Raw genomic sequence first — 13537 nt, 5'->3', positions numbered from 1 at the left:
TCAGAACTTTGTGGGTCGTAGTCTGGATTCCTCATGTGCATTTGCCCCTAGCAAACTGGTGGCTTTTCCATGCCAGATGCCTGGTGATCAGGCAGGGAGAGAGAAAGAATCTTTCATCCTCTGGTTACACCAAATAGAGCTGAGGCAGACTAATGCCAGGAGCCAGAAGCAGCAGCCGGGCGTCCCACACAGGTGCAGTGGCCCAAGCACTTCATCCATCCTCTGCTGCTTTCCCAGGAGCTTAGGATGGGAGCTGATGCCCATGTGGGATTATTGGCATTACAGGTGACAGCTTAACTTACCGCACCACAATGCCAGCCCCCAGGAATTGTTTTCTTTTTTCATTGCAGTTGAGTAGCTTGACCAGAGCTTGTCCCGCTGTTGAGCATTCTTTTACAATATTTTCTTGGGAAAGTGGTTTGTTCTTTGAAAGTACAGATGCAGGGCCCGGCGCAATAGCATAGTGGTTAAGGTCCTCGCCTTGCATTCCAGGATCCTATATGGGCACCAGTTCTATTCCCGGCAGCTCCACTTCCCATCCAGCTCCCTACCTGTGGCCTGGGAAAGCAGTGGTGGACGGCCCAAAGCCTTGGGGCCCTGCACCTGTGTAGGACACCTGGAAGAGGCTCCTGGCTTCAGACTGGCGCAGCACCGGCTGTTGTGCTCACTTGGGGAGTGAATCATCGGACACAAGATCTTCCTCTCTGTCTCTCCTCTCTGTATATCTGACTTTCCAATAAAAATAAATAAATGTTTAAAAAAAAAGTGCAGATGCAGTGGGCTTCATTTCATGTCAGTTCTAATTGCTTTCGCTTTTGTCTTTTTTCCTCTGTATTCATTGCATTCATCTGATTTGATTTCCAGTTACGTATAGTCTTCTTGTTTTTCAATATTTTTATTAAGTCTGTGCTGATGTGTTTCTCTAAATTGGGAATTTCTTTTCGTTTTACTGTGCTTTATCATCTCATCTCTGAATTTGTCCACTTGGAGTGTGTTCTCACCAAGTCCTGAGAAATGCTCTTCTCTGGATTTTGTTCTTGATGGGAGATCGGCCTCCCTGGTGTCACCCTTTTCTGTTTGGGCTGTGGGCGCTTATAGAATCACCGTGCTGCTCTTCATCTTGGCTCTGGCTTGGATGACTCCATATGGTTGTTCTCTTTGCTTTGAGACAGTGAAGGGAGTTCTTGGCTCTCTTCCCCAGCTGCCTTGGCTTGGTCTCGCTGTCTTCCCTGGGAGCGCTCATGCGCAGGCTCCTGTGTGCACAGAGAGTTTGCGTGCTGGGGAGAGCCACATTTTTGTCTTTGGCACATGGTTCTTTGGCACTGTCTAGATTTTTCTCTCTGGCCTAAGAATTCGGTTGTGTCTTACGCTCTGGCACTCCTTGAGGAATGCCTCAAGCTCTGGGGGCATCTCCAGATCTCTGCATGCCTCAAAGAGGTTGCTTGCCAGCACTTAGCTCTTGGTTCTAGCAGCAGGTTCCGTAGTCGGTGGGCTCCCAAGGACAGGTGGAGGCCCTCCCACGGAGCGCCCTCTCCCCAGCCAGGCCAGCACTTGGGTCTTCTTGCTGCTGTGTCCTCGGGAGGCTTCCAGGCTGCTATCTGCCCTTGTGCACTGACCTCTTACTTCAGTGCTGCCTTCCCCATCCTTGTTTCTCATTTTACCGGGCGCTGGGAAAGAACCTGCTGTGGCCCAGTGGACCCACGCCAGTATGACTCCAGCAAGGGTCAGCTACACTAGTATTCAGTCTTTACATTTTATTTCTTACCCAGCTAGCGTTTGTCCATAGGCGCGTTACTTTACAGCCAGTCCCTAAAGTTGCTTACTGGCTGCTTTGGCGGGCGGGCTTGGTGATGAGTGGGCTCTGCGTGTTGGCGAAACCTGGCCAGGGTGGCTCCTAGGCCCCACCTTCACCAACAATGAGTTTCTTCAGCCGGTGTGACTCACAGGTCCGGGTTGTATAGCCTGAAGGTTGGGGCTCTTGGGGAGTCCTATCCTCCTGCGCCCCACCAGGGCCCTGCCTGACTCATCGCATGTCTCCTGAGGTATGGTACAGTCACGCACAAGCTTCTCACACAGCACTGCCCACTACACCACGTCTCCACCTCTCAGCTGCTGAGGACACACCTGCTCACCGACACACAGAACTCTCCCCAGTTGGGCTGTTGTTGGTCTGAATCCGTAGCATTCACTAGCCATGAGGGTTTCCGTATATACAACCTATACCAGCAAGTGGCAAGGCAATAAACGCAAGAGTATTTGCTGCGAGGCAGTTTGGAGCTATTTAGACCCAGATAAGCTGACGCTTAGACAGAACTGTCTCTTCCTTTGTTAGACTTTGTCTTGCTGCCTTTTTTGTTCCCTAAAATATGTTGCCTCAGTTATGGAAATCTATTTCTGCAGGTATTGTATTCTTTAATAAAAGCAGGTAACACTTTGCTGAGAGTCTGAACTACTTACATGAAGTATATAGGGGTAAGGGACAGCCACTGGCAACAAGACCATGCAGGGGACAGAAATGTCAGGCCTGAGGTCAGCACCTGTGGTGGGGGGCGGGGCGCGGGACCTTTAAGGCCTTCCAAATGTTGGAATCAGGACCAGACTAGCTCTGCCAGGTCCCTGAGCACTTAGGAAGCTCTAGTGAGGACAAGCAGCGGCATGAGGAAGGAGACAAACCGGGACACTTGTGTGCTTCTCCTGGTCTCATTTGAGCACATCCCTTTGCAGGTACCTTCAAGGGCATGCTGGGGGCAGGGCCACCCTGTCTGGTCACTGCGCTCCCCATTGGTCCCATGCAGCCAGCCCGCCCTGCTCTGTAGCTCTCCCTCGTTCCTGCTGCCTCTGCCCTCACTGTCACCATCTCCTCTTTTGGCACTGTTCACTAACATGTCCACTTGCTTACTTACTGACTCACTTCAGACATGGTCCACACCAGAAAAAGAGCTGTGCTGCCCGTGTCAACTGCTGTGCCATCCTGGCCCCTAGCTCAGTGTGTGCTCATTGTGTAGGCAAGGCATAGAATCAGGGGCCAGTGAATGGAAGAGTAGATGAACTACAATATTCCTAGACTGCATCCAGTATTTCTAAGGCTTGCCTATGGGGCCCAGTGTAATGGCTCACTGGTTAAATCCTCACCTTGGATGTACCAGGATCCCACATGAACACCAGTTCGTGTCCCAGCTGTTCCACTTCCGCTCCACCTCCCTGCTTATGGCCTGGGAAAGCAGTGGAGGATGAACCAATGCTTGGAACCCTGCACCTGCATGGGAGACCTGGAGGAAGTTCCTGACTCCTGGCTTCAGATCGGCTCGGCTTTGACCACTGCAGCCACTTGGGGAGTGAACCAGCACATGAGAGAGCTCTCTTTCTCTTTTTGTCTTTCCTTCTCTGTGTGTAAATCTGCCTTTGAAATAAAAAGAAACAATTCTGTTTTTAAAAAGTCCGAGATGCTCTGCCTTCAGTCCAGTTCCCTGCTGATGCACCTGGCCCACGTACTTGTATCCCGCCACCCACATGGGAGACCCAGATGAAATTCCCAGCTTCAGCCTGGCCCTGCCTCAGCCATGGTGACTTTTTGGGACTAAACCAGTGAGTGGAAGATGTTTCTTTCTCTCACTCTCACTCTGCCTTTCAAAAAAATAATCTCATTTTTTTTCTTGGAAAGGCAGGAGAGACAGAGAAGGATCATCTATCCACTGGTTCACTCCCCAAGTGGCCGCAATGACCAGAGCTGAGCAGATCCAAAACCAGGAGCCTCTTCAGGGTCTCCCACATGGCTGCAGGGTCCCAAAGCTTTGGGCCGTCCTCTACTGCTTTCCCAGGCCACGGGCAAGGAGTTGGAATGGAAGTGGAGCAGCTAGGATATAAACTAGCGCTCATGTGGGAACCTGGCGCATTCAAGGTGAGACTTTAATCAGTGAGCCATCACGCCATGCCCTACGTGATCTTTTTCTAAAAATTTATTCACTTTATTTGAAAGGCAGATTTACACGGGAAGATCTTACAACTGCTGGTTCACTCCCCAAACAACTGCAGTGGGCACAGTTGAGCCTATCCAAAGCCAGGAACCTGGTGCTTTTTCTGGTCTCCCACAGATAGAGTCCCGAGGCTTTGGGACATCCTTTGTTGTTTTCCCAGACAATTGCAGGGAGCTGGATGGAAAGTGGAGCATCCAGGACATGGACTGGTGCCCATATGTTATGTAGGTGCTTGTAGGTAGAGGATTAGCTAGTTGAGCCACTGTGCCAGTCCGATCAAACAATCTTTTAAAAATCTATAAATACAAATTAAAAATATTAAATAGGAATCTAGTTTGTGACGTAGCAGTTCTAAGTTTATAGGCCCAAGAAAATTGAAAACATATATTTACACAGAAACTGGACCATGAATGTTTGTGGCAGCACTGTTTACAACAATGAAAAGGCAAAACGAACTCAAGATACCTGTCAGTGGACAAAGCTTCCAGGGTGATCTTTGTATATGATGGAATGATGTGATAACACAGGCTACAGCATGAAGGAACCTGGAAAACAGGATGCCAAGTCAGAAAAGGACACATACTGTATGACTGTTTATATGAAAGGTACACAACAGACAGATTGGTGGGTACCTGGGACTGAGAGAGGCAGACTGGGGAGCATTTTCATGGAGAGTTATACAGATATTCTGGAATTACATGGTGGTGATGCTTGCTGACTACCATTTGTGGCATTTCTTTTTAAAAAAAGATGTATTTATTTTTATTGGAAGGTCAGATATACAGAGAGGAGGAGAGACAGAGAAGAAAATCTTCTGTTTGCAGATTCACTCCCCAAGTGACTGCAACAGCCGTAGCTGCACCAATCAGGAGCCAGGAGCTTCTTCCGGGTCTCCCATGTGGGTACAGGGCCCCAAGGCTTTGGGCCGTCCTCGACTGCTTTCCCAGGCCACAAGCAGGGAGCTGGATGGGAAGTGGAGCTACCAACAGACAAATCGGTACCCATATGGAATCCCAGTGGATGGGAAAGCGAGGATTTAGCCACTGTGCTATTGTGCCAGGCCCCCCAAGTCTGCTCTGAAAATGTGCAATTTGGTGGCATTTAGTATACTCACAGTGTTGTGCCGCCATCACCTCTGTGAAATTGTTATCATTTTCATCACCTGCAAAGAAGTCCTAGACCCATTAGCAGGCATTCCTGGTTTCCCACTGCCCCTAACCTGTCTCTGTCCACTTATTCTAGATGCTTCATATACGTGCGGTCACACACTTTGTGGCATTTTATGACCATAGTGTCCTTGCAAGTCATTCGTGTTGTCGTGTGTGTTTTAATTTCCTTCCTTTATAAAATAGTTCTCCCATGTAAGGGTGGATTGTTTTGTTTATAAAGTCTTTCATCGATGGGCAATTGAGTTGTTTCCATCATTTGACTGTTGGTGCCCAAACATGGGTCTCAGTTGCTTTTCCTAAGGTTGTTTGTCTATACCTAGGTGTGAAATGATGCTCGGGTGGTAAATCTGTATCTGGAGCAGAAACTTTCTATTGAGTTTATTTATTTGTGTACTTACTTGAAAGGTGGATTTAGAGGGAGAGCTAGAGAAAGAATCTCCTAGCCACTGATTCACTCACCAACTGGCCATCATGCCCAGGGCTGGATGAAGCCAAAGTTAGGTACCTGGTCTCCACATAGGTGCAGGAGCCCCAACACTTGGATCATCTTCTGCTTTCCCAGGCACACTTTTTAAAGACTTTTTTTTTTTATTGAAAAGTCAGATTTACAGAGAGGAGAGACAGGGAAAGGCTTTCCATCCACTGATTCACCCCCGCAAGGGGCCACATTGGCCAGAGCAGAGCTGATCTGAAGCCAGGAGCTTCTTCCAGGTCTCCCACGCGGGTGCAGGATCCCAAGGCTTTGAGCCATCCTCCACTGCTTTCCCAGGCCACAAGCAGGGAGCTGGATGGGAAATGGAGCAGCTGAGACATGAGCTGGTGCCCATATGGGATCCCAGTGTATGCAAGGTGAGTACTTCGGCCACTAGACTACTGCACTGGTCCCCCACCTCCACTTCTAAACTAACTCTGTGTTAATGCATACTGGTGGTAGGGGGTGGCAGCAAATGATAATTTGTGGGTTCCTGTCATGCTTTGCAGAGAAACAGATGGAGTTCCTTGCCTATTTCAGGCATGGCTGTTGGCAGGTGTTTGAAGATTCATGTTACTTATTTGAAGTGGAGAGAGAGAGACTGACTTTCCATCCACTAGTTTACTCCCCAAGTGACCACAGCTGTATGACAGTGGCCAGGTGCTGCGGCCATTCTCTGGTGCATTGGCAGGAAAGTGGATCAGAAGTGGAGCAGTCAGATTCGAACTAGCACTCATATGGGATGCTGGCATTACAGATGCTATCTTTTTTAAGATTTATTTTATTTCTGTTGGACAGTCAGATATACCGAGAGGAGGAGAGACAGAGAAGATCTTCTGTTTGCAGATTCACTCCCCAAGTGACTGCAACAGCCGTAGCTGCACCAATCAGGAGCCAGGAGCTTCTTCCGGGTCTCCCATGTGGGTGCAGGGCCCCAAGGCTTTGGGTTGTCCTCCACTGCTTTCCCAGGCCACAAGCAGAATGCTGGAATGGAAGTAGAGCTGACAGGATTAGAACCGGTGCCCATATGGGATCCCAGCACATTCAAGGCAAGGACTTGACCCATTAGGCCACCGTGCCATGCCCTACAGGTGCTGTCTTAACCCACTATGCCATAGCAATAACCCTTGTTGGTGAGCGCTTGGGAAGTGAGCCAGCATGTGTAAGAGTGGAATGCATATGTGTGTGTGTATGTATGAGAGGGAGAGACAGATTTTGCCTTTCAAAAAAACGTTTAGCATTTTTCAAAAGCAAATATGGATGAGTTTTGCTTTATGATACTAGTTGCTTTTGTGTAGGGAGGTAGATCTGCTTTTCCTTGGAAAGAGCTGCATTTTATTTAGCTCTTCAATTATAGTTTCTTGGGCTCAGCCCAGTAGCCTAGTGGCTAAAATCCTCGCCTTGCACACACCGGGACCGCATCTGGGCCCCAGTTCTAATCCCAGCGGCCCTGCTTCCCATCCAGCTCCCTGCCTGTGCCCTGGGAAAGCAGTCAAGGACAGCCCAAAGCCTTGGGACCCTGCACCCGTGTAGGAGACCTGGAGGAGGTTCCTGGCTCCTGGCATCATACTTGCTTAGCTCTGGCTTAGCTCTGGCTGTTGCAGCCACTTGAGGAGTGATGATCTTCCTCTTGTCTCTTTTCCTCTCTGTATATCTGACTTTCCAATAAAAATAAATAATTCTTTTTAAAAAATTACTCTCAGAAGTGGAGAATTAAAGATAACGTGTGCGTTCAGAACAGTTCACTGGAAGTGCGGGCTCTGCCAGTGTTGTGTTTGAGGCCCCCAAGGCCTTCTGCCGTGCCACTGTCTTTTCTCGTATTTTGGTGGGGCTCAGGATAGTGAGTGTCTCTAAGATGCTGGAAGCACCCATCTGGAATCTGAGAGCTTGCAGCTCAGCGTAGCAAAAGAAGTGGTGCAGGGAGAAAGCAGGCACTGTAAGACTTGGGGAAGTAGCCTGCGCCAGCCCTTAGTTTGTGACCTCGTGAGCCATTTCAGCAAGAGAACCTGGAAGATGCTGAGAAGTGGCGTCTCCAGAAATGGGCCCGGCGTGGAGCAGAATGGAAGCAGGCTAGCACGGCGCTCTGGAAGTAGGCCAGAAGGCAGGGGGCAAGGGGCAAGGGTGCTGCTTTAGCTGGGTTGGGTTTGGATCTGAACTCCTCAGGGAGTGAGTTGTCCTTTCTCTGCTGCAGCAGTCCGGCTGGCCACAGCTGCACTGTGCTCCAGGAGGGGCTTGGTGAGCACCGTGACTGAGCACTGCGTCCCTGGGTGACTGCGGGTCCTTCACCGTATGAAGAATGAGACTGCAAACAAGATCCCTGCAACTTGACTTCTCCTTCAGTAGACCAAATGAAGCGCTTGATCTAATTGCTTGAATCCTGGAATGATGCTTTAGTTCTCAGTAGTTCTCCCTCGTGCTTTGTTGATGTTTAAAGTTTGTGAGAGCTTTTCTACTTCATGTAATATGTATATTCCTGAAGAAGGCTGTGTAAATCACACAATGAAAATATGTGTCCTTAGAGCACAGTGTGGGTTGTGTGGCCACTCAGCCTGTGCGACATGGCGGCCACCACACCAAGGAAGCCGTTAACCATTCTGGTTGAAAGAATGTAAGACATGGTGAAGTTGCCATTCTTGGTCACCAGAACCTAAAACTGTGTTTTATTTTATTGTTATCTGAAAGACAGTTACCAAAAGAAGGAGAAACAGATCTTCCATCTGCTGGTTCACTCCCCAAATGGCCACCATGGCCAGAGCTGGGCATGTCTGAAGGAAGCAATCTCTTCTGGGTCTCCCATGTGGGTGCAGAGGCTCAACGACTTCAGCCATCCTCTGTACTTTCCCAGGCCACACACAAGGAGCTGGATTAGAAGTGGAGCAGCCAGGACACAAACTCATGCCCATAAGGGATCCCGGTGCTGCAGGTGTCACAGCATTGCCCTACGCAATGCGTTCTTAAATGCAGGACTACTCTGCACTATTTTCATTTACACTGTGCAAACCCTAGTGATTTCCTTGAACAAGTAAAACAAGAAACTTCCTTGAAGTTGACACCTTTTTCTCTCTGTGTCTTTGTGTAACATGAGGATAATTCTTTGTTAATAAGCTTGCTCGTGGCAGTGTAGCACGACCTTGCTCTGTTGCAGTGAACACTGTGGCACGACCTCTGCACACAGTGGAGTACCACTCAGAGTCCTGCCAGACAGCAGATGATGACCGAGTACTTGGGCCCTGCCATCCCTGCACAAGGCCAGAACAGTCACAGACTCCTGGCTGCAGCTTGGCCCAGCACTGGCTGCTACAGACATTTGCGGAATGAAGCAGTGGACGAAAAATACAAGATCAGTTTCATTTACTCTGTTTTTCCATCCCTTCCCTCTCCCTTGCAAATAAATAAAACCATTTCCCATTTGAAATGTAATTGCAGTCACCCTAGAGCAGGCAGTGCAGTGATGCCACTGTCTCCTACGGGACTGTGTTCGCCTTTCTCCAGGTTCCTGTGTTAGTGCGTTTCAGTGCTGCCTTTCAACTCAGAAGCCAATGCCAGGATGACGTGTTACATTCAGTTGTTCTGTTTTTTTCTATTTCCTTGTTCTTGGGGGTTCGGGGGGGGGGAGTAGCAGACTTTTTAAACTGGTATTTATTTATTTATTGGAAAGGCAGATTTATAGAGAGAAGGAGAGACAGAAAGATCTTCCATGCATTGGTTCACTCACTACCCAAGTGATCACAATGGGTGGAGCTAATCCAAGCCGAAACCAGGAGCCAGGAACTTCTTCCAGGTCTCCCACACAGGTGCAGCGTCCCAGGGCTTTGGGCCGTCCTCCACTGCTTTCCCAGGCCACAAGCAGGGAGCTGGATGGGAAATAGGGCAGCCAAGACATGAATCTGTGCCCATATGCGATCTCATCACATGCAAGGTGAGGATTTTAGCCACTGAACCATCGCACCAGACCCCTGTGTTTTTGTTTTTAAGATTTATTTTAGGGCCAGTGTTATGGCATAGTGTATTAAACCTCTGCCTATGGCACTGGAATCCATTGTTGTTCTGGTTCAAGTCCTGACTAGTCCACTTCTGATCCTACTCTCTGATAGTACTTCTGGGACAGCAACAGAAGGCGATTCAAGGCCTTGGGATCCTGCACCTGCATGAGAGGATCTGGAAGAAGCTCCTGCCTTTGTTCCTGCCCAGCTCTGGCCATTGCGGTCACTTGGGAGTGAATCAGTAAATGGAACATCTGTTTCTCTCCTTTTCCATGTAATTCTGTGTTTCAAATAAAAATGAAGTAACTCTTTTTAAAAAGAAGCAACAGCAGCAAAGTAGCTGAGATGGTAACTGGTGCACAAATGGGATGCCAGTATTGCAGGTGGTGGGTTAATCAGTTAACACCACAATGCAGGCTTCAGTTTCTTTATTCCTTATCCTGTGTATTCCTTAAGGGTTTTTTTTTTAAGATTTATTTATTTTTATTGGAAAGTCAGATACATGTATAGAAAGAAGGAGAGACAGAGAGGAAGATCTTTCATCCGATGACTCACTCCCCCAGTGAGCGCAACGGCTGGAGCTGAGCCAATCCGAAGCCAGGAGCCAGGAACCTCCTCCAGGTCTCCCACGTGGGTGCAGGGTCCCAAAGCTTTGGGCTGTCCTCCACTGCTTTCCCAGGCCACAGGCAGGGAGCTGGATGGGAAGCAGGGCCTCCAGGATTAGAACCAGAACCCATATGGGATCCCAGTGTGTTAGCCACTAGGCCACTTTGCTGGGCCTGTATTCCTTAAGTTTTGGCCAGCTTGTGGGTATAATTAGGATGTTATGTTTTTTAGGACATTCTTATAATGTGCTCTCTATTTATTTGAAAGAGAGAGACAGAGAGATCATCTTCCATCTGTTCGCTCACTTCCCAGATGGGCAGAATCCAGGAGCAGGAAGTCCATTCTGGCGGCCAGCGGGCGGCAGGGCCCCACATGCTTAGAGCATCTTGCCGGGGTTTAGCAGGGAGCTGGAGCAGCAGCCTGGAGCAGGCAGCGTTCTGAGCAGTGCTCCAACATGGACTGCAGGCATTATCGATGGTGGTTCGGCTCCTCCTCCCATAAGCCTCCCCTTCTCCCCAGCTGGGATTTTCTCTTAAGATGCTGAGTCCAGTCTGTGGCTCTGTGTCAGCCAAAGGGACACTGCTGCCCTCAGTGACCTCCCCTGCTACTCGGGTGTCCCCGAGTCTACTGGTGCCATCCAAGACAGTGTGGAGAGCACGCCCTGTGTTGGTAATAACTCCTGCAGCTGGATGCAAGATCTTTGTGTCTCCTTCTCTGTAAATCTGACTTTCCAATAAAAATAAATAAATCTTCAAAAAAAAAAAGAGAAGGAAAGAAAGTGTTCTTTAATTCTTGCTGGCTCTTGCTCCTGTACCATTCTACCAGTCAGCTCTGTAGACAGATCCCGAATGCCCCCAGCCTTGGCTATACCAAGATCACTGCCAGAGGTTCTGACAGGTCCAGGATTACCCATTGGCCCTCAGCCCAGTCTGGTATTGGCTTGTTCACTACTCCTGGGTGTCATTGTTGGCCTCAGAAAATGTCCCTCCGGAGTGTCCAGGATGCTGTGGTCCAAACTTATGTCCTCTGGTATGCCATCAGTTGGAGAGTTCCAAGGAATTCCCGGTGCTGTTTAATGTAATCGGCTCTTACGGATTCTTCTTTCAATTTTATGTTTGGTAATGTAAACATTGAAATGATTCAGAAGTCAGATCCTACTTAGAGATAGGTGTGAGGGCCAGAGCTCAATGCAGTGCCAATAGATACCTCTTGTTCCCACCTTCCCATGTGGGGGACCTGGGTTTGTTAGTCCCTGGCGCGTCCTTCCTTAACACCCCTCCTTTCTCTCATAGGAAGTAGCTTGTGCTACATGTTTTTGCACTTTGCTTTTTTACTCTACCCTAAAATCAGTGTGTCAGGGCGGACCATAGAGTACCCCACAAGTGTTCCGGTTGCAGGCTGCAGCACACGGATGCTTCTTCAGGGCATTTGTGGAGGTCTTCATTCAATCGTATGGGTTGTACTTGACTTCATGCACTTCGGGCATTTGGAAATGCCTGCATGCATTGTGATGTGTGCGGTGATGGCTCTCACCCCAGGACCAGAGAGCTTAGGGACAGCCTTGGCATTGAGCAGTGCCATGGTTGATGGGTTGGTTGGAAAAGATGAGCCCCATCTGTCCCACACTCTGGCCTTGGCCTTGGGCTTCCTGCTGACAAGCTCCCTTCTCTCCTCCTCTAAGAGAGCTGCCAGTGGATTGGTCCCAAAGGTGCAACAGGTGGCTAGCTTCCCAGAATTGTTCCTCACTCCCCACTGAGAAGCATCAGGACTGGAGAACTGAAGAAGCGGGAAGGCGTAGGGAAACCCACTTTAAAGCAAAACACAGGTACCCCGGGATGTGCAGAGTGCCTCTGCGCAGACGGGCTCCAAGTGACCCCAGCAGCCATACTATACAGAAGAGAAAGGAACTGGGTGTTATGTCGGAGTGGGGCTGGGACATTCTTTCACAAAGCTCTTGTTGCTGGACAGAAGCCACTCCTGCCTCCTCATACCTGACTGTCTAGAAAACTGTGTCCTTGGGCCTTCTGAGTGCTGGTACTGAGCAGCCGTTGGTGCCTTAGCCATGTCATTTGAGTCCTAGCTTCCTGGCAGTGCTTGCTAAGGCATGCCCTGGTGCCTTCATTGCACAGCTTCCGTAGTACAGAGGAGAGGGGTGGTTGCGTGTGCACCTCAGCCCCCAGGCAGTGCGATCAGCATGGACAGTCTAGGCATGAGGGCACAGATGGCGGGAATAGCCCTGCAGTTCTCCAGAATGAGACGCTGTCCTGGCAGCAGGGAGGAAGCGCGGGGCTCTGCCCAGGCCTCAGCTTTTCCCTTTGCCGCCTGCACTCGCTGAGGCCACCGCCCTTCCTTATAAGGGGTGGAGTGGCTCATGGCCTGGGGTCTCTGCTCTTCCCCCAGCAACAGCACCCTGGGCAGCAGCATTCCTAAAGCACCTCGGTGCCTTTTCTCTGTGACTGCCAGCAAGTCTGCATCTGGAATGGGGCTTGCAGAGTTCCCATGTTCCATGGCATGCCACTGTGGGCCTGGATCCCCTCAGCGGTTTGTACTATGCCTCATGAGCTGTTTTTATGGAGTGCACATTTGATAGGTATGTTAGTGCACGGGAGAGCACTGGGCCTTGGTGAAGGGAACCCCACTCCCTTTTTAGGTTGGCAGCTCTCTCTCCAATAGTGACCCAAGCCCAGAGGCACTGAGGCAAGATTGGGCAAGGGGCGGTGCCAGAGTCTTGTCCCGAAAGGCCTCATCACCTGCTGGCAGTGCCACCACTGGGCTTGGCGGTGGCCGTAGTGCAGCTCAGGTGCACTTGGGCTGCATTCTGGCCTGGCATTCCGTTGTCCTGTGCAGTCCCGCCACGCACAGCCTAGGCTGTGCCCACCCTTGCTCTGGTTCTCTGCAGACCGCTCAGTGCTTCTCTGAGATGCTTACATACTTGTTTAACACTTCAGGGAAGAAAAGTCGGAAGACCAGGACCTCCAGGGCCTCAAGGACAAGCCCCTCAAATTCAAAAAGGTGAAGAAGGACAAGAAGGAAGACAAGGAGGGCAAACATGAGCCTCTGCAGCCCGCAGCCCACCACTCTGCCGAGCCGGCAGAGGCAGGCAAAGCAGAGACCTCGGAAGGCTCAGGCTCCGCCCCAGCTGTGCCAGAAGCTTCTGCTTCCCCCAAACAGCGCCGCTCCATCATTCGTGACCGGGGACCCATGTATGATGACCCTACCCTGCCCGAAGGGTGGACACGAAAGCTTAAGCAAAGGAAATCTGGCCGCTCCGCTGGGAAGTATGATGTGTATTTGATCAAGTAAGTAAGAGTAAGTCTCGTGTCTGTCAGTCAG

At 49.9% G+C, this 13537-nt stretch overlaps 1 protein-coding gene across 3 annotated transcripts in view; it reads left to right on the top strand.

The window, feature by feature from the left end:
• MECP2 (methyl-CpG binding protein 2) overlaps positions 1-13537 on the top strand; it is a 51730-nt gene that overhangs the window by 28719 nt on the left and 9474 nt on the right. For 2 of the 3 annotated variants that reach the window (XM_040974615.1, XM_040974616.1), the window contains exon 2: positions 13153-13503. In XM_040974615.1, coding sequence (XP_040830549.1) covers positions 13153-13503 — 351 coding nt within the window. Of the gene's footprint in view, positions 1-13152; positions 13504-13537 lie in introns of those variants that run through there. The other variant, XM_040974617.1, reaches the window with a different exon arrangement.

The sequence above is a fragment of the Ochotona curzoniae genome, unplaced genomic scaffold (assembly GCF_017591425.1).
Source record: "Ochotona curzoniae isolate NIBS_2020 unplaced genomic scaffold, NIBS_Ocur_1.0 contig_2469, whole genome shotgun sequence".
In the NCBI taxonomy this organism is placed as follows: Eukaryota; Metazoa; Chordata; class Mammalia; order Lagomorpha; family Ochotonidae; genus Ochotona; species Ochotona curzoniae.
Note: the sequence above shows the minus strand (reverse complement) of the source record. Positions and strands in the feature narration are given on the sequence as shown.